This window comes from Mustelus asterias, chromosome 19 (genome assembly GCF_964213995.1).
Source record: "Mustelus asterias chromosome 19, sMusAst1.hap1.1, whole genome shotgun sequence".
NCBI classification, from domain to species: domain Eukaryota; kingdom Metazoa; phylum Chordata; class Chondrichthyes; order Carcharhiniformes; family Triakidae; genus Mustelus; species Mustelus asterias.
This window is the reverse complement of record NC_135819.1, coordinates 26300838-26322448: the sequence shown is the minus strand read 5'-3', so window position 1 is coordinate 26322448 and position 21611 is coordinate 26300838. Positions and strand designations below refer to the sequence as shown.

General features: G+C 46.8%; 1 protein-coding gene across 1 annotated transcript in view; it reads right to left on the bottom strand.

Annotated features, from left to right (window-relative positions):
* Positions 1-21611, bottom strand: part of LOC144507543 (chloride anion exchanger-like) — an 80203-nt gene that overhangs the window by 23086 nt on the left and 35506 nt on the right. The window contains exons 11-17 of the mRNA XM_078234683.1: positions 14663-14740; positions 11567-11662; positions 8950-9056; positions 3486-3555; positions 3305-3397; positions 2439-2534; positions 1908-2144 (exon numbers count right to left, since the gene is read on the bottom strand). Of these exons, the coding sequence (XP_078090809.1) occupies positions 1908-2144; positions 2439-2534; positions 3305-3397; positions 3486-3555; positions 8950-9056; positions 11567-11662; positions 14663-14740 (777 nt within the window). The remainder of the gene's footprint in view (positions 1-1907; positions 2145-2438; positions 2535-3304; positions 3398-3485; positions 3556-8949; positions 9057-11566; positions 11663-14662; positions 14741-21611) is intronic.

Here is a 21611-nt window from a genome sequence, read left to right as displayed (position 1 = left end):
GCGGTCCTGTATCTCCCGCTTGAGGAGGGCGGACAAGGTCTGGGTGTGCCTCCGCACTCAGATAGCGACCTTCCGCCTCTAGGCCCTGCAGAGGTACCTTTACGTTGAGTCCCCTCCACAGTGGTGTGCCATGGCGACGTATTTCTTCCGCCAGTGGCACGGCCTCAATTATGATGTGCAGCTCCTGCATATCGAACTGGGGCGTGCTTCGACCGCCCTGCAGGAGTTGCCCGTCTTTTACCAGGACCTCCTCACTGTCTGGAACAAGGTCGCCTCGCGACGCAGCTCTCCCCCGTCAGGAGTAGCGGCTCTCGTGTGAGAGCCGCTGCTCAGGAATCAGCTCCTCCAGCCGTATAACTTCAGGTGGCTGGCGGAGAGGAGGGCTGTGGACGCCGGGGTGACCAGAATCGGGGACGTGCTCGATGGCGGAGGGGCGGGCTGGACGAGTCCCCGCGTGCTGGCTGAGCGCGCGGGGATGTCTGTCCGGCACGCGGCCAAAGCCATCCTAGACCTTAGGACGGTCGTGCTCGGCTCCGAAACTGCACGCAAACCCGAGACGGCGCAGGCGTGCGGTGGGATCCCGCCCAAGCGTTCCCCTGTTCGGGCGGAATTCCACATTGGCCCAAAGCCTCAGCCCCCCTCCCTGGGTGAGGTGCCCCACAGCCTGAGCCGCCTCGCGGAAATGTCCTCCGTGCTTTTTTCTACCGCGTGGAGGCGTTTCCTGTGCGGGCTGCTGCTGCACACCTTCCACTACCGCCTCCTCGCCTGTCGCCCGGATACACCTTGGCGGGCCTTGTTGCCGCCGGGCGGCGGAGGTCCCCGCTGGAGGTCCCTCTACGGAGGGATCTCCCCCAATTACGTCGGGGACCTGGGGTGGAGGGTGATGCATGCAGCAGTTCCGCACAACCGTAGGATTCACTGGTTCACGGGCTCCGAAGACTGCCCTTTCTGCGGCCTTGTGGAGTCCGTGGACCATGTCTATGTTGAGTGTCTTAGGCTGCACTCCCTTTATGTTTTCCTAAAGAACCTTTTGTTGATGTTTTGTCTGCACTTCAGTCCCACGCTCCTGATCTACGGACACCCGGTGCGGAGAGGGGAGGGTCGGGATGGCGACCTCCTCGTGAACCTGCTCCTAGGCCTGGCGAAACGCGCCAGGGGTGGCACGATAGCACAGTGGTTAGCACTGCTGCTTCACAGCTCCAGGGACCTGGGTTCGATTCCCGGCTTGGGTCACTGTCTGTGTGGAGTTTGCACATTCTCCTCGTGTCTGCGTGGGTTTCCTCCGGGTGCTCCGGTTTCCTCCCACAGTCCAAAGATGTGCGGGTTAGGTTGATTGGCCATGCTAAAATTGCCCCTTGGTGTCCTTAGATGCGTAGGTTAGAGGGATTAGTGGGTAAAATATGTAAGGATATGGGGATAGGGCCTGGGTGGGATTGTGGTCGGTGCAGACTCGATGGTCCGAATGGCCTCTTTCTGTACTGTAGGGTTTCTAGGACTTTCTTCTAGGACATTTACCGGTCCAGGCAGCGGGCGATCGAGGGGGCCGTCCATCCTGACTGTCTGCCCCTCTACCGCGGCTATGTTTGCGGCCAGGTGTCCCTGGAGAGGGAGCATACGGTGTCCACGGGCGCGGTTGATGCTTTCCGCGCCCGCTGGGCACCGCAGGGGTTGGGGTGCATTATTGACCCTAATAATCACATTTTAATTTGATGTTTTTAAGTTTCCTTTGTACTTTGATTTCTGTTTGGGCTGTTCCCCCTCCTTTTTGGGGAGCTGCCCCTTTTACTTTGTCCTGATTTAATCTGAGTTTGTTTATTTGGTTTGACCTAAAAAGAGGACACTCACAGTGAAGACCTAATTGCATTCTGCTCTTTCTTTCTTATTTTACAAAAAGAATTAATTTTTACCGATTTTAAGCCTTTCATAGCAGATACATCCAGGAAAGAAACTGCAGCAAAGTCAAGGACAATGCTATGTATTTCCATACTGGGAACGTGAATACCAGCTGGAAGCTGAGCTTTCCAATCAATCTTCATCGGTAACTCTTTCATATCCGTTGCTTTATCAAGGTCTTCAATATTGTTGCTATCATCATTTTCTGAGTCATTGTCATGACTTCCATCTGCAGTTTGAATATAGCCGTTCTGCATAGAAACAAAAGTGAATGAGTATGGCAATGTAAGGTTTTGGGGTACCGTAGTATAAGGTTTGCAAGTATGGTATTGTAGGGGTTTAATGGCAGTAAAAGAAGGTTTGCAAATATAGTATTGTAAGGTTTGGGGTACAGTAATGGCAATAGTTTGGAGTATTGGTTCTCTTAAGATCTGATGGATTTATTTTGATAGTAATTCCATTCTTTGCTCTTAGTTTAACTTTAAATCATCAAGTCTATTTTACATTTAGACACTCTCATCTCCAGACTTTGTCACTGAACTTACTGATGTAACCATTAACTCTCCTTTCTGCAGCATTTTTCGGATCTTCTGTAGAGCTTTATTTCTTTTACGGAGGATTCGGAGTGGATTAAACCCGATCTGCAGAAACAGATTTTAAGAGACTTAAAGCTAATTTTCAGAATGCAATCTCACTGTTAATCTAATAGAATCATTTAAATCTTGTCAAAACGTAAATCGTTCAAGTTTACACCAGAACTTATCCAACTACTTGAATATTCCGGGAGTGATCTTACTGGCTCATCCTGCGAGTTGATCGGAAGTGGGGGGTGGATCGAGCTGGTAAGACTGGACAAGAGAGAAAAAATCAGGATCGCGTCCGGTTTTTTGCCCCTCGTGATCTTACCAACCCTGGTTTACCGGGTAAACCGGCATTGTGCCCAGGAAGGTCAAAAAGCTGATTTCAATGTTCCTGACAAGATTACCATGTCATTAGTGAGTCCCAGACTCACTCACCGTCTGGGTTTAGTTGCACTTACTTGCTCACTGGCCAAGGTCCTCACAAAGGCAAGGATTACAGATGGTGCCCACCAATAGTGACCGAACGTGATGGCTTGCTGGTGGGACTGGAGGCCGTTGAAGCCCCCCCGGGTGTTTGTGGGCAGGGCCAGGCAGTGCCCTCCTTTACCCAAGGGGCACTGCCTGGTTGGCACTACCACCAGGCACCCTGCTGTTCCAGGGATAGTGCCAAAGGGCCTAAGTGAGGTTGGAGCCTGAATGGGGGTGGGGGAGGCAAAGGGAGGAGCTCTGCAAGGGGGAGCAAGGGAGCTCTGCTCTTTTTACAGACTAAACATTGCTAAAACAGGGTATCCCGCATGATGTTAGAAACTATATTATAAATGACAACTTACAGCATCAATAAGCTTGTTCCGAAGGAAGTCTACATTTGCAAAGAAAATTGGTGAAGGACATCGAAAGATCTTTACTCCTTCGGGCTCATAAATCTGTGGTGAAAAGGAGTTAGATGGGTTGATGCACATATCTATTAAAGAAAACCAATGGTACTGGATAAAGATAAAGTCATATCCTCACATTTATATAATCTTTCCTGTTTCTGTAGATGTCTGTTCCACGAATATTTGCCAACACAGAACATAGAGGACTGAAGATAAAGCAGAGTGCATTTGGTTACTTTCATAGCCACGACACTCCCATATACCAGATATTCCCACATACTGGTCACTCCCATGTACCAGATACAAAGAACAAAGAACAATACAGCACAGGAACAGGCCCTTCGGCCCTCCAAGCCCACGCCGCTCCCTGGTCCAAACTAGACCATTCTTTTGTATCCCTCCAATCCCACTCCGTTCATATGGCTGTATAGATAAGTCTTAAACATTCCCAGTGTGCCCGCCTCCACCACCTTGCCTGGCAGCGCATTCCAGGCCCCTACCACCCTCTGTGTAAAATATGTCCTTCTGAAATCTGTGTTAAGCCTCCCCCCCCCCTTCACCTTGAACCTATGACCACCGACCTGGGGAAAAGCTTCCCACCGTTCACCCTATCTATGCCTTTCATAATTTTATACACCTCTATTAAGTCTCCCCTCATCCTCCGTCTTTCCAGGGAGAACAACCCCAGTTTACCCAATCTCTCCTCATAACTAAGCCCCTCCATACCAGGCAACATCCTGGTAAACCTCCTCTGTACTCTCTCCAAAGCCTCCACGTCCTTCTGGTAGTGTGGCGACCAGAACTGGACGCAGTATTCCAAATGCGGCCGAACCAACGTTCTATACATCTGCAACATCAGACCCCAACTTTTATACTCTCTGCCCCGTCCTATAAAGGCAAGCATGCCATATGCCTTCTTCACCACCTTCTCCACCTGTAACGTCACCTTCAAGGATCTGTGGACTTGCACACCCAGGTCCCTCTGCGTATCTACATCCTTTATGGTTCTGCCATTTATCGTACAGCTCCTCCCTACATTATTTCTACCAAAATGCATCACTTCGCATTTATCAGGATTGAACTCCATCTGCCATTTCTTTGCCCAAATTTCCAGCCTATCTATATCCTTCTGTAGCCTCTGACAATGCTCCTCACTATCTGCAAGTCCTGCCAATTTTGTGTTGTCCGCAAACTTACTGATCACCCCAGTTACACCTTCCAGTTCGTTTATATAAATCACAAACAGCAGAGGTCCCAATACAGAGCCCTGCGGAACACCACTAGTCACAGGCCTCCAGCCGGAAAAAGACCCTCCCACTCCCACCCTCTGTCTTCTGTGACCAAGCCAGTTCTCCATCCATCTAGCCACCTCCCCCTTTATCCCATGAGATCCAACCTTTTTCACCAGCCTACCATGAGGGATTTTGTCAAACGCTTTACTAAAGTCCATATAGACGATATTCCCACATACTGGACACACCCATGTACCGGATATTCCCACATACTGGACACTCCCATGTACCGGATATTCCCATGTACCGGATATTCCCACATACTGGACACTCCCATGTACCGGATATTCCCACATACTGGACACTCCCATGTACTGGATATTCCCACATACTGGACACTCCCATGTACCAGGTATAGGCATATAATTCTAAAAGGGTGGGAAAAGGAGGATTTGGGTCGAATAGGGACCAAAAATGGAATTTACAGATGGAGGCAGGGAGCATGGCTGAGGTATTAAATGAACACTTTGCATCCATCTTTACCAAGGAGGTAGATGCTACCCAGGACATGATGAGGAAATTCTGTAATGAGAAGGATTGAAAATTGATAAGGATAAAGTGTTGATCAGACCGTCGATACTGAAAGTCGACAAGGCGCCAGGACCGAATGAGATGCATCCAAGGATGTTGAAGGAAGTGAGAGTGGAAATTGTACCGGATGGCCATAATGGGTGGCCATAATCTTCCAGTCTTCGCTAGACTCGGGGGAGATGCCAGAGGATGAGGGTTGGTGATTCAGAGGGGATTTGAGAAAAATCTTTCCACTCTGAGGGTGGTGGGAATCTGGAATGCATTGCCTGGGAAGTCCGGAAACCTTACAACCTTTAAAAAAGCATTTGGATGAGCACTTGAAACATCATAACATTCAAGGATATGGGACAAGTGCTGGAAAATGGGATTAGCACAATTTTAGTGGTAGTTATTGTCAGTGCAGAGTTGATGGGCCAAAGGGCCTTTTCTGCACTCTATGACTGGAGAATAGCAGACATTATACCCTTGTTCCAAAAAAGTATACAGCAATTACCAGCCAGTCTAACTTGGGTGGTGGGGAATCTTCTGGAAACAACAATTATATATTATTAATTTTACATGATAAACAATAGAATTAATAATCACATGGGAAAATTGAACTGATTAGGAACAGCCAGCATGGATTTCTAAATCGTGTTTAACAAACTTGCTGGAGATTTTTTAGAAGGTAACTTAAATGAACTTTCAGAAGGCATTCGATATAGTGCTATACATACTTGTGAGAAAAGTTATAGTTCATGGAATTAAAGGGACATTAGCAATATGGATACAAAATTGGCTGAGTGACAGGAAACAGCAAGTAATGCTCAACGGATATTTTTCAGGCTGGAGGAAGGTTTGTAGTGGTGGTCCCCAGTCTTTACAGAGACCGTTCCAACCATTATCTTGCAATTATGTCTCTGTCTATATATGCCATGTTTGTGAACCCAACTCTCCACTCGCCTGATGAAGGAGCAGCGCTCCAAAAGCTTGTGATTCCAAATAAACCTGTTGGACTTTAACCTGGTGATGTGAGACTTCTTACTGTTTCCTGATGTATATTAATGATCTAGATCTTGGTGTGCAGGGGACAATTTCAAAGTTTGTGGATGATACCAAACTTGGAAGTATTGTAAACTATGAGAAGAACAGTATAGAACTTTAAAAATATATAGACAAATTGGTGGAGTGGGCAAATAGGTGGCAGATGAAATTCAATGAGGAGAGGTCTGAAGTGATGCACTTTGGTAGGAAGAACATGGAGAGACAATAGAAAATAAGGGGTAAAATTTTTAAGGGGGTGCAGGAGCAGAGGGATCTGGGTGTATCTGAGCATAGATCATTGAAGGTGGCATGTGAAGAGAGCAGTTACTGAAGCATCTAGTAACCTGGGCTTTATTAATAAGGACAGAGTTCAAAAGAAAGGAGATTATGTTGAACTTATACAAGACACTAGTTAGATCTTAGCTGGAATATTGTGCACAGTTCTGGACGATACAGTATAGGAAGGATTTTTAAAAATTCATTAATGGACATGGGCGTCGCTGGCTGCCCAGCATTTATTGCCTATCCCTAGTTGCCCTTGAGAAGGTGGTGGTGAGCCGTCTTCTTGAATCGCTGCAGTCCATGTTCTGTGGATTGACCCACAATGCCGTTAGGGAGGCAATTCCAGAATTTTGACCCAGTGACTGCGAAGCAACGGCAAGGTATTTCCAAGTCAGGATGGTGAGTGGCTTGGAGGGGAACTTTCAGGTGGTGGTCTCCCCACGTATCTGCTGCCCTCGTCCTTCTAAATGGAAGTGGTCGTGGATTTGGAAGGTGCTGTCTAGTGATCTTTGGTGAATTGTTGCAGTGCATCTTGTGGATAGTACACATTGTTGCTAGTGAGTATCAGTGGTGGAGGGAGTGGATGTTTGTGGATGGGGTGCCAATCAAGCGGCTGCTTTGTCCTGGATGGTGTTGAGCTTCTTGAGTGTTGTTGGAGCTGCACCCATCCAGGCAAGTGGGGAGTATTTCACCAGACTCCTGGCTTGTGCCTCGTAGATGGTGGATGGGCTTTGGGGAGTCAAGAGGTGCGTTACTCGCCACAGTATTCTTAGCCTCTAACCTGCTCTTGTAGCCACTGTGTTTATGTGGTGAGTCCAGTTGAGTTTCTGGTCAATGGTAACCCCAAGGATGTTGACAGTGAGGGATTCAGTGATGGTAACACCATTGAATGTCAAGGGGTGGTGGTTCGAGAGTCTCTTATTGGTGATAGTCATTGCCTGGCATTTGTGTGGTGTGAATGTTACTTGCCACTTGTCAGCCCAAGCCTTGATATTATCCAGATCTTGTTGCATTTGAACACGGACTGCTTCAGTATCTGAGGAGTCGCGAATGGTGCTGAACATTGTGCAATCATCAGCAAAAATCTTCACTTCTGACCTTATGATGGAGGGAAGGTCATTGATGAAGCAGCTGAAGATCTTTGGCCCAGGACACTACCCTGAGGAACGCCTGCAGAGTTGTGTTGCAGCTGAGATGACTGACCCTCCACAACCATCTTCCTTTGTACCAGGTATGACTCCAACCAGTCGAGTGTTTGCCCCCTGATACCCATCGATTCCAGTTTTGCTAGGGCTCCTTGAAGCCACACTCGGTCGAATATCGCCTTATTGTCAAGGGCTGCCACTCTCTGGAATTCAGCTTTTCGTCCATGTTTGGATGAGTTGTCCACACAGACAGCGACCCAAGCCGGGAATTAAATCGGGTGCCTGGCGCTGTGAGGCAGCAATGCTAACCACTGTGCCACCGTGCTGCCCTGAGAATGTACAAACTCCACACAGATCTTGGTTCTTTTACAGTTTCAGAACAGTTTCTCCCTATCTACTCTGTCCAGACTCCTTGTGATTTTGAACATCTCTATCAAATCTCCTCTCAGCATTCCTCTCTCCAAGGAAAACAGTCTCAACCTCTCCAATCTATCCATGCAACTCAAGACCCTAATCCCTGGATCGATTCTCTTGAACCTTTTCTGCGTCCTCTCTAAATCCCTCACATCATTCTGAAAGTGATGTGCCCAGAATTGGATACAATTCCCCCTTGAAGTTCAACCAATGTTTTATAAAAGTTAATAATAACTTCCTTGCTTTTATTCTCTTACTTATAAACCCTTTTTAAGCACTTTCCTATCCTGCCCTGCTGCCTTCAATGATTTATGCCCATATTCCCCGGGGTTCTCTGCTCCTGCACTCGCTTTTGAATTGTATTCTTTATTTGACATTGTCTCTCTATGTTCTTCCTATCAAAATTAAAGGGTATAGTTCTATGATTTAGAAGTCTTCAACTGACAGTGACTGTCAAAAGGACCAAAAGCACTTTGAAATACGTCTTTATGTAGTGACTGGTTAGGATCTGTAATAAATGAGTGGTAGTTTTAAAAAGAGAATTGCATAATTATCTGAAGAGAACCATTGGTTGAGGAAAAGTTAAGCAAATCAGCCCAGCTGAGTTCTTGCAGAGACCAGCCAAATAAGAACATAAGAACTCGGAACAGGTGTAGACAATTCAGCCCCCCCCCTCCCACCACCCCCCCCCCCACCCCCCCCCCCCCCCCCCACCCCCCCCCCCCCCCCACCCCCCCCCCCCCCCCACCCCCACCCCCACCCCCACCCCCGCCCCCGCCGGGCCTACTCCGCCATTCCAAAACATGGCTGTTCTCATCTCAGCCACCTGCTGCCCTTTAACCCTGTAAAACATTATGTTCTATGGTTCACAACTCAAGACAGCAGCTCAATGACATTCTACAACTGTACTCACAACTGTGTTCTGAACACGACAGTCAGCAGCTCAAATCCTACACCCGCAGCAAGCCCGATGTCAAGTCCAAGTAGAACAGCAGCAAGAAAAGCCATTATCCAAATCAACTATAAGGAAAAGAAACTAATATCAATGAGTCAGCAAAAAATTAATCAAATCATAGAAACCCTACAGTGCAGAAGGAGGCCATTTGGCCCATCGAGTCTGCACCGACCACAATCCCACCCAGGCCCTACCCCCACATATTTACCTGCTAATCCCTCTAACCTACGCATCCCAGGACTCTAAGGGGCAATTTTTAACCTGGCCAATCAACCTAACCCGCACATCTTTGGACTGTGGGAGGAAACCGGAGCACCCGGAGGAAACCCACGCAGACACGAGGAGAATGTGCAAACTCCACACAGACAGTGACCCGAGCCGGGAATCGAACCCGGGATCCTGGAGCTGTGAAGCAGCAGTGCTAACCACTGTGCTACCGTGCCGCCCCAATCATACCAACAGAGTCACAGTGATGCCGAGGGACAGAGTCACAGTGGTTTACTCACCTGATGAAGGGACAGTGTTCCGAAAGCTTGTGCTACCAAATAAACCTGTTGGACTTTAACCTGGTGTTGTGAGACTTCTTACTGTGCTGACCCCAGACCAATGCTGGCATCTCCACATCATAGAGGTTTGCAGCATGGAAACAGGCCCTTAGACTCAATTTGTCCATGCCACCCTTTCCTTTTAATGACTAAGTTACTCCCAATTGCCCGCGCTTGGCCCATATGCCTTGATAGCCATCTTACTCATCTAACTGTCTAAACGCTTTTTAAAAGACAATATTGTGCCCACCTCTACTACTACCTTTGACAGCTTGTTCTAGACACTTACCACGGTCTGTGTGAAACAATTGCCCCTCTGCATCCTTTTGTATCTCTCCCCACTCGCCTTAAACCTATGCCCTCTAATTTTAGACTCCCTTACCTTTGGGAAAATATATTGACTATCCAGCTGATTTATGCCCCTCATTGTCTTGTAAACCTCTATAAGATCACGCCTAGCCTTCTACGCTCCAGAGAAAAAAGTCCTAGTCTAACCAGCCTCTCCTTATAATTCAAACCATCAAGTCCCGGTAGCATCCCAGTAAATCTTTTCTGCACTCTTTCTAGTTTAATAATATCCTTTCTATAATAGGGTGACCAGAACTGTACACAGTATTCCAAGTGTGGTCTTACCAATGTCTTGTACAGCTTCAACAAGACGTCCCAACTCCTGTATTCAATGTTCTGACCAATGAAACCAAGCATGCTGAATGCCTTCTTCACCACTCCACCTGTGACTCCACTTTCAATGAGCTATGAGAGTCACAGTTTCGCTGGGTGTCCGGGGATGCCGAGGGGCCAATGTCATATTGATGTTGAGGGACAGTCTTTCAGTAATACTGATGGTTTCCAGTAATACTGAATGATAGATTCATTGTAATACTGACACATGTAGTCAATGTATACAATAATACTGAGAGACATTGTCAGTAATGCTGTTATGTTCTTCAAATATAGACAACATAATTTGAATTTAGATGCAGCTGTAGTGTTGAGTTTCTCCAACTGCAGTAGGGTAGATGAAAAAAAAAGCAACAATATGAGATAGATTGAGACAGAAAGATTGCGAAGGAGATCGAAAGAAACCAACACAGAATGGCAAAGAGAAAGAAAAGGAAACTAAGGTACAGACAGGGACATGCACGGGGAAACATATATGACAACAGAGATTCATGGCAACAAAGAGAATAAGAGAAAAAGAAAGGAACATGATCAGAATTTGAGTGTTGAAGATAGAAAGCTATATCCTGTGCCTGAGCATGGGAGGGAACAGGTTCCCAGAGATGGGAGGAAAAGGCTGAGGCTGAAATTTAAACAAAGAGTTTTGAAGTGAAAAAACATGTTTGCCATTAAAGAAGGATCCAAATTTCTTGGAAGCAACTTTGCTAATGTGGAGGAGATCAGGGAGTGAGTCGAGCACTGGGAAGATAAAGAATATAGATAATGGAAAAAGAATTTAATAGAAACCTATTCAGCATTGTTTAGACTTCTGGTAAACATCATCAAATGTAGCTAAGAAAGTGTTTAACTTAACATTGAAATTATATTCACAAAAGTGAGCTCACCAATAAGAAGGGGGCAAATAGCTAAATGATCATACATTGAATATACATCATTTGGAGTGCTTTTCAGGTGCTCAATGTTGTTTGAAGCAATCCAAGGGTTTATACAAGGAAACTTCATCAATTTCTTTAAAATTCATCCCAGTTCAAAATACCTTTGGCAATTAATGAAAATGTTAATGAAGAAATATCTTCGGCAAGGTCCTGAATGGCTGGCTGGATCCCAGAAATTGGCTCTGTATAGTTTTCCCCAGTAATCTGTTACCATCAGAATTTGCTTTGAGACAAAAGACAGGAGGAGATGTTTGGGCTTCTGCTTATTTTTTTGCTACCTCATCTCCTCTATTCACACTCCAAGATCCAACTCAAGAAAACTGTGTCCAAGATGTTAGGCTTTGGTGTCGAATGCTCTAAAATGGTGGATGGTGAAGTTGCTGACATAAAGGACCGAATTTCACTGGCACTTACACAATCATACTTGTCTTTCTTCCAAAGAGTTCCAATTTCTCTGAACTGCAATAACATTCCTTTCAAATTAATGATAACTAGAGCTCCTAGAACCGACTGAGAGAAAATGAAAAGACAAAGTTAATAACTGTCAACATGTTTGTAATATAAAATCTCTTCTATTTTAATGTATTCTAGTAGAACAATGTGTCATATGTATGGATGGTCCATTGCAGGACTAAACATATCGCACAGATTCTATGTAATGAGTTTCTTTATAGGTTATGAATCCATTATCATTGGCTAAGTCACTAACCCCTATCCAGGAACGAGGATGATACCATATCGGATCACAAATAGGTTCCAATGAAAATGGTGCATCAATGGGTCTCAGATGTTTCTTACAGGAGGCAGTTGATAACCTTTGCAATTTTTGACACGTAAGATATTATTAGACAAAGGATTCTTATTTCTTCAGTTAAATTAAAACTTTCAATGTTTTATTCACAGCTCCAGGGACCTGGGTTCGATTCCCGGCTTGGGTCACTGTCTGTGCGGAGTTTGCACATTCTCCTCGTGTCTGCGTGGGTTTCCTCTGGGTGCACCGGTTTCCTCCCACAGTCCAAAGATGTGTGGGTTAGGTTGATTGGCCATGCTAAAAATTGCCCTTAGTGTCCTGAGATGTGTAGGTTAGAGAGATTAGTGGATAAATATGTAAGGATATGGGGGTAGGGCTTGGGTGGGATTGTGGTCGGTGCAGACTTGATGGGCCAAATGGCCTCTTTCTGCACTGTAGGGTTTCTATGATTTCTATGATTTTCACTTTCTCCTTTTTAAGAAATTTTGAAATTATTCCTAGATTGTATTTCTTGAGCGCAAAAACCAGGAGGTTTTGATGAACATTTCCAAAACACTCATTTGGTCTGAAGTGGAAAAGGGTATCGAATCCTGGGCACCACACTTGAGGAAGGGTGTCAAGGTCTGGGAACAAGTATGCATTGGAATCATACCAGACAAGAGGGAGTTCAATTCTGCATAGAGTTGAGAGGAGCTGAGACTGTACTCCTTAGAACAGGGAAGGTTAAAAGGAGACTGAATTCAAAACCCTGAACGGTTTTAATAGAGTAAATGAGAAACACCAGTTTCCTGTACCAGGAGAGGGCAGTCCCCACAGGACAAAGATTTAAACTGATGTCTAAAGAAGAAAAATGATTTCATGTAGCAAGTTACTATCTGGAACACAGTGCCTCAAAGGTCAGTGCAAGCAAATTCAATCATAACTTTCCAAAGGAAATCAGATAAATCAGAGAACTGCAGGATGGCTAATGTGGTTCCACTTTTCAAGAAGAGTGGTAGAGATGAACACAGGAAATTACAGACCGGTGAGTCTCACGCCAATGATAGGGAAATGATTGGAGAAAATTCTGAAGGACAGAATTAATAACCACTTAGAAAGACATGGGTTAATTAGGGATAGTCAGCATGGCTGTGTCAGAGGGAGATGATGCCTATTAGAATCTTTCGAAATTGTGATTGAGTGTGCGGATGAGGGAAGTTCAGTTGATGCAGTTTATATGGATTTTAGTAAAACCTTCGACAAGGTCCCACAAGGGAGACTAATTGAGAAGGTTAAAGCACATGGAATTCAGAGAAACTTGGTGAGATGGATCTGAAACTGGCTTAGTAATAGATCGCAAAAGGTGGTGATGGAGGGCTGTTTGAGTGACTGGAGGCGGATGTCCAGTGGCATACCACAAAGATCAGTGCTGGGATCATTATTGTTTGTCATTGTACAGAAATGATATAAATGAAAATGTGGGATCAATGATGAGCAAGTTTGCAGATGATACCAAGATTGGTAGGGTGGTTAATAGTGAAGAAGAAGGTTGTAGGTTAGAGTAAGATAGAGATGGGTTGGTCAGATGGACAGAGCAGTGGCAGATGATAAGTGCGAGGTGATGCACTTTGGAAGAAATACTAAGGAGTATTTAATGAATAACAGGACACTAGGAAGCTCAGAGGAACAGATGGATCTTGGGGTACTTATTCACAGATCTCTGAAGGTAGCAGAGCAGATGAGTAGGATAGTTAAGAAGGCATATATCAATTGTTGCGTAAGGTATCCGAGCAAGAAGGTAATGTTGGAGCCGTACGGAATGTTGGTTAGGCCACAGCTGTAGTACTGTGTGCAGTTCTGGTCATCTCACCATAGGAAGGATGTGATTGTACTGGATGGGGGTGCAGAGGAGATTCACCAGGATGTTGCCTGGGATGGAGTATTTGAGCTAAAGGAGAGACTGGATAGGCTTGGATTGTTTTCTTTAGAGCAGAGAAGGCTGAGAGGGGGACATGAGGTGTATAAGATTATGAGGGGTACGGACAGGATGAGTAGGGAGCAGCTGTTCCTCTTGGCTGAGGGGTCAATTGTGAGGGGGTATAGTTTTAGGGTGAGGGGCAGTTCAGAGGGGATTTGAAAAAACTGGAGTGCACTGCCTGAGAAGGTAGTGGAGGCCAGAAACCTTACAACCTTTGAAATATATTTGGATGAGCACTTGAAACATCATAACATTCAATGATATGTGGCAAATGCAGGAAAATGGGTACTTTAGTGGTAGTTATTGTCAGTGCAGGCTTGATGAGCCAAAGGACCTTTTCTGTGCTGTACAACTCTATAACTATGACTCTAAATTCTTGAAAGGAAAAATACAGGAAAGAACAAGTGTGAAAATAACTAATTAGGTCTTTCAAAGAGGCTGTGTAGAACTGATGGACTGAATGGCCTCCTTCTGTCCCATTTTATATTTAAGGAATGGTTGGCTATACTGCCACGTTTGGCTTTCTGATTACTAACCACCAAAGCACCAATCAAATAAATGAGTTTAGTAAGATAGACCTAAACTTTCTTTTTTTCTATCTGGTTAAACAAATGTTTGAGACTGAAAAGTATAATATGTGCACCAGCAATATTTACCTAGAAAAGCCACCAAATACATTTGGCAGCTTTCAACGATTCTGTTGATCTCCTTATCCGAGGGTGACCATTTGAAAATGGTCAATAAAAGAACATCTTGAAAATACAGAATACCTCAATCAAAGCACTGATATGTGGTTACCTACCTTGGGTAGAGGGACGAGCAGGAACCCAATGGCCAGCGTTACAATCATCACCATCACCGCAGATATAAGACTAGCAACCTGTGTCCAAATTGAATGGTTTACAGCAATCAAAAATGTTCTCTTATCTCCCCTTTCCTATTTCCCTCTCCTTTAATTGCTTCATTTGTGCAATAACATATCTTACAGTTGCGAGGTTCCCAATTACCCAGTGCCCAGTTGATCAGTTGCTGAGTGCTTGGTCACACTTTAAGAAATATATCAAGGCCTTGGGGAGGGTGCAGAGAAAATTTACTGGAATGGCATCAGGAAAGAGACTTTGATTACAGGGAAGAGGAGCTAGGATTGTTTCCCTGGGAGGAGAGTAGATTGTGAGAAAATTTAACAGAGATGTTCAAAATTATGAGGCATTTTGATGGAGTAGATAAGGAGAAACTGTTTCCAATGATAAGGGTTGATAGCCAAAGGATATAGATTTTAGTCAAGAAATCCAAAGAACAAAGCACAGAACAGGCCCTTCAGCCCACGATGTTGTGCCGAGCTTTGTCTGAAACCCAGATCAAGCTATTTCCTCCCTATCATCCCGAAGTACTCCATGTGCCTATCCAATAGCTTCTTAAATGTTCCTAAAGTTTCTGACTCCACTATCACTGCAGGCAGTCCATTCCACACCCCAACCACTCTCTGAGTAAAAAACCTACCTCGGACATCCTTCCTATATCTCCCACCATGAACCCTATAGTTATGCCCCCTAGTTACCGCTCCATTCACCCGAGGAAATAGTCTTTGAACTTTCACTCTATCTATCCCCCTCATCATCTTATAAACCTCTATCAAGTCTCCTCTCAACCTCCTCCGCTCCAAAGAGAAAAGCCCAAGTTCCCTCAACCTTTCCTCATAAGACCTACCCTCCAAACCAGGCAGCATCCTGGTAAGTCTCCTTTGCACTCTTTCCAGTGTCTCCACATCCTTCTTATAGTGAGGTGACCAGAACTGCACACAATATTCCAAATGTGGTCTCACCAAGGTCCTGTACAGTTGCAGCATAACCCCACGGCTCTTAAACTCAAACCCCCTGTTAATGAACGCCAACACACTATAGGCCTTCTTCACGGCTCTATCCACTTGAGTGGCAACCTTCAGAGATCTATGGATATGAACCCCAAGATCACTCTGTTCGTCCACATTCTTCAGAACCCTACCTTTGACCCTGTAATCCACATTTAAATTTATCCTACCAAAATGAATCACCTCGCATTTGTCAGGGTTAAACTCCATTTGCCATTTTTCAGCCCAGCTCTGCATCCTATCTATATCTTTTTGCAGCCTACAACAGCCCTCCACCTCATCCACTACTCCACCAATCTTGGTGTCATCAGCAAATTTACTGATCCACCCTTCAGCCCCCTCCTCCAAGTCATTTATAAAAATGACAAATAGCAGAGGACCAAGCACTGGTCCCTGTGGCACTCCGCTGGTAACTGGTTTCCAGTCCGAAAATTTTCCACCCACCACCACCCTCTGTCTTCTGTTAGATAGCCAGTTACCTATCCAATCGGCAAAACTTCCCTCTATCCCACACATCCTTACTTTCTTCATAAGCCGACCGTGGGGGACTTTATCAAACGCCTTACTAAAATCCATGTATATGACATCAACTGCTCTACCTTCATCAACACACTTAGTTACCTCCTCAAAAAATTCTATCAAATTTGTGAGGCAAGACTTGCCCTTCACAAATCCGTGCTGACTATCCCGGATTAAGCTGCATCTTTCTAAATGGTCGTAAATCCTATCCCTGAGGACCTTTTCCATCAACTTACCGACCACCGAAGTAAGACTAACCGGCCTATAATTACCAGGGTCATTTCTATTCCCTTTCTTAAACAGAGGAACAACATTCGCCACTCTCCAGTCCTCTGGCACCACCCCCGTGGACAGTGAGGACGCAAAGATCAATGCCAAAGGCTCTGCTATCTCATCCCTTGCCTCCCAAAGAATCCTAGGATATATTTCATCAGGCCCAGGGGACTTATCAACTTTCAGTTTATTCAAAATTGCTAGTACATCTTCCCTCCGAACATCTACTTCCTCCAGCCTATCAGCCTGTGACACCCTCTCTTCCTCAAAAACATGGCCCCTTTGTTGCATCAAAACATGATGCCTTTCTAAACTAAAGACCTCTTGCCTCTACGTGGTCTGTATCCTTTCATTCCCTGCCTATTCATGTATCCGTCAAGATGCCTCTCAAATGTTGCTATTGTATCTGCTTCTGCCACCTCTTCTGCTAGCGCATTCCAGACATTTACCATCCTCTGTGTAAACAAGTAGCCTCTCACATCTTTAAACGTTCCCCCTTTTACCTTATGTCTCGGAAAAATACCCGATTATTTATTCAATTCATGCCTCTCATAATTTTGTAAACGTCTAACGAGTCGCCCCTCAGCCTCTGAAGTTCAAGTGAAAACAAACCAAGTTTCTCCAATCTCTTCATAGCTAATGCCCTCCAAACTAGGCAACGTCCTGGTAAACCTCTTCTGTACCCTCTCCAAAGCCTCCACATTGTTCTGGTAGTGTGGTCCTCAAAACTGCATGCAATATTCCAAATGTAGCCTAACTAAAGTTATATACAGCTTCAACATAACTTGCAAATTTTATACTCTATTTCCCAACAAGCATTCCATACACCTTCTTGACCATCTTACCCACTTGCGTTGCCACTTTCAAGGAACTGTGGACCTGTGAGCCGAGATCTCTCTGTATGTTAATGCTTCTAAGGGTTCTGCCATTTACTGTATAATTCCGTCCTGCATTAGAACTTCCAAAATGCATCACCTCACATTTGTCTGCAATAAATTCCATCTGCCATCTCTCTGCCCAAGTCCCCAGCCTATCTATATCCTATGGATCCTCTAGCAATCCTCCTCACTATCCGCAGCTCTCCGAATCTTAGTATCATCCACAAACTTACTAATCAGACCACCTACATTCCTGCAAATCATTTATATATATTACAAACAACAGGGCTCCCAGGAAGGAAGATGAGGGTTTATTTTTATTAAGTAAGTTGTTATGATCTGGAATGTTTGAAAGGGTGATGGATGGCATTTCAATAATAACTATTAAAAGGGAACTGGATTAATTCTTGATAGATCTTGATAGAGTGAAACAGGCTGGCCAACCAGAGATTAAGGTGCCAAGTTTGCCCCGATCTCAACGCTGACAGACAGGTCCCCCCCATCCCCACAGCACAGAGGAACATCCTCTCCTCCACCACTGAAAGAATGGATCATGCCCACTACACCACGCAGGCACGAGACTGACCCCCCTCCCAGCCAGAGCACTTGCATCCCTACCACAAGAGAGACACTCTGAGAGGGGTCCCCTCAGGCCCTGCCCACCTCAGGCCCCTATCAGGCCCCGCCCCAAACTTGCACTGGCCCCTGGCAGTAACGGTATGGTAGCAGCAATGGGCAGCACGGTAGCACAGTGGTTAGCACTGCTGCTTCACAGCTCCAGGGACCTGGGTTCGATTCCCGGCTTGGGTCACTGTTTGTGTGGAGTTTGCACATTCTCCTCGTGTCTGCGTGGGTTTCCTCCGGGTGCTCCGGTTTCCTCCCACAGTCCAAAGATGTGCGGGTGAGGTTGATTGGCCATGCTAAAATTGCCCCTTAGTGTTCTGAGATGCGTAGGTTAGAGGGATTAGTGGGTAAATATGTAGGGATATGGGGGTAGGGCCTGGGTGGGATTGTGGTCGGTGCAGACTCGATGGGCTGAATGGCCTCTTTCTGTACTGTAGGGTTTCTATGATTTCTATGATAACACCCTGACCTGGCACCTTGGACTCTGAGGAGGAGCAGGGAAGCGAGTGCTTTGCCCATGTGACCCCTGACACTGCCAAGCTGCAGAGGGAAGGTCCCTCAAGGGACCTGGGAGTTGGGTGTGCTTGGGCTGAGGGGAAAGGGGCTGACATCAGGACTTTCCTGGGATGGGGTCTCGTGGATGCACTTGCCTTTGTTGCCCTGGGAAGGTGATGCTCACTCTCAGGGTGGTGATTTCAGACACCATTCTGGTAAAAATGTAATTATTGTCTCTGTCCCTTAAAACCTTTGAAGTGCTCTGTTCACCCTATGGACACCAAGAAACCTTCAAAATCTCCACAGCACTCCATTCCAGAGTAGGGATTGGCTCTGGTTAATTCCATAAACTCTGAGTGTTAAATGATCTTTTTAAAGGCACTGCTGCCTCACAGCGCCAGGGACCCAGGTTCGATTCCCGGCTCAGATCACTGTCTGTGTGGAGTTTGCACGTTCTCCTCGTGTCTGCGTGGGTTTCCTCCGGGTGCTCCGGTTTCCTCCCACAGTCCAAAGATGAGCAGGTTAGGTGCATCGCCATGTTAAATTCTCCCTCAGTGTATCCGAACAGTTGCCGGAGTGTGGCGACTAGAGTATTTTCACAGTAACTTCATTACAGTGTGAATGTGAGCCTACTTGTGACTAATAAATAAACTTTACTTTTTTGACAGAAAGGAGAGAGATACCCGGTGCTCTCTCTTATAAGGTTCAGCTCCTCTGAAACCTCTTTGAATTGCTTTGATTTATAGCAGGGATTAAGTCTCACCCTTTTAACATTGCAAGAGTAGTATCTGAAAAAGTGAAACAAAGGCTGGTGTGGGGGGGGGGGGGGGGGGGGGGGGTGCGCTGTGCGCTGTGGGGGCTGGCCTGGATGGGATTCTAGACTCTCGGTGTGAGCTAATGGTTACGCAGAGCCTATTCTAAATGTATATGGATGGCAATGGATTATTCAGGTGTGACTGCTTGCTGGATAATTTTATTCTCTGATGAATAAGGGCTGAAACATGTTCCGGTGAAGCATAGCTGGTCAATGAAAGGCCTGCTACCATCTTAGTGGTGTTTTCCCAATGCCTTGTTGCCAGGCCCCATTGCAGATCCTCTTTCTTCCTCCTACAGTCTTCCTGTGAGGTAGAGTAGCATACAGCTTCTCCTATTCTTTATCCAGCTCCAGCTCTTTTCATAGAACATAGAACAGTACAGCACAGCACAGGGCCCTCGACGCCGTGCTGAGCCCCATCCGAAACCAAGATCAAGCCATCCCACCCCCCACCACTCCGGTATGCTCCATGTGCCCACCCAACAACCGCCCGAAAGCTCCCAAAGCGTCCGACTCCACCACCACAGCAGGCAGTCCATTCCACACCCCAACCACCCCCCGAGCAAAGAACCCACCCCGGACATCCCCCCTATATGTCCCACCATGAACCCCACAGCCATGCCCCCCAGAAACACCCACATCCACCTGAGGAAACAGTCCCTGAACGTCCACTCCACCCATCCCCCCCACCATCCCACAAACCTTCACCAAGTCGCCTCTCATCCTCCTCTGCTCCAAAGAGAAAAGCCCCAGCTCCCTCAAAACCCCCCCCTCCGCCCCCCCCGCCCTACCCCACAAGACACACCCTCCAAACCAGGCAGCACCCCGGCAAATCTCCTCCGCACTCTCTCCAATGCTTCCACATCCCTCCCACAGTGAGGCGACCAGAACCGCACGCAACACTTCAAATGTGGTCCCACCAAGGTCCCACACAGCCGCAGCACAACCCCACGCTCCCAAATTCAAACCCCCCGCCAATAAACGCCAAATAAATTTTCATATTGTCTTGTGGTGCTGTGAGAACACGATCGACAGTCTGGCTGCAGATGGGGGCGATTGGGGAGGGAGGGAATTCTGCAGATGGGGGCGATTGGGGAGGGAGGGGATTCTGCAGATGGGGGCGATTGGGGAGGGAGGGAATTCTGCAGATGGGGGCGATTGGGGAGGGAGGGGATTCTGCAGATGGGGGCGATTGGGGAGGGAGGGAATTCTGCAGATGGGGGCGATTGGGGAGGGAGGGAATTCTGTAGATGGGGGCGATTGGGGAGGGAGGGGATTCTGCAGATGGGGGCGATTGGGGAGGGAGGGAATTCTGCAGATGGGGGCGATTGGGGAGGGAGGGAATTCTGCAGACGGGGACAATCAATGGAGGGGGTGGGGGTGGGGGAGGTGGCCCAACATCCATGGAGTAGTTGGCGAGAGGAGACCAACACAGTGATGATCCACAGCGGGTGGAGAAGTAGGGAGGTGTGGCGGTGTCCGTGAGATGGGTGTGGCGGGGGAGGTGGCAGGAGAGATCTCATACACTGGTATATTGGGGTGCCTGTGCAATGGTCCTCAGGCTCAGCAGCCAGCTCCCCAGCGAGCTCAGGCTCTGCCCCCACTGCTGGCAAGAATCATATCCTGGCTCTTTTTTCGCTCTAAGTGCCATAAGGTTGCAACTTGTAGCTCATTCAAAAAACCGGCATGATTCTCTTCCATTTTCTCACTCATTCGGCACTTAAGGCAGAATTTTATGAAAAATATTCTAAGTGTGAAAACGGGAGAGAATTTGGTTGCTTTTTGGGGCGCGCTCCCATTTGCAACCGTACGGTACTTAGTTGAAAAAAAGCCGGATGGGATTCTCGCCAGTGGGGGGAGCAGAATCGCAGCAGAATTGCCCCATCGCCCACTCCCACCCTGCCAATCGCTGCCGCAATTGTGTTCCTCCCACCCTCCAATCATTGCCGCTATCAATCAACAGCCCCCCCCCCCCGCAGTTGTCCTCTTCTCCCCGCCCCCCCCCTCCCCCTTCACTTTGCAGAGATCCAACCCCTGCCTCCCCACCAAAGCTCCATCCCTTCTCAGGCCCACTCCCCCCCCCCCCTCCCCACAACCCATTGGTACTGCCTTTGGCACTGCCAGAGTGCCCAGTGGGCCATTCCAGAGTGCCAGGCAAGCAGTGCCAAAGTGCCACATCGGCACTGCCGGGCCCTACCTTCGACTACCCAGGGGCTTCAACCACCTCCGATCCCCTCGGTGAGTCCACCATGTCTAGTCCCTCTCAATGGGGACCATCTGT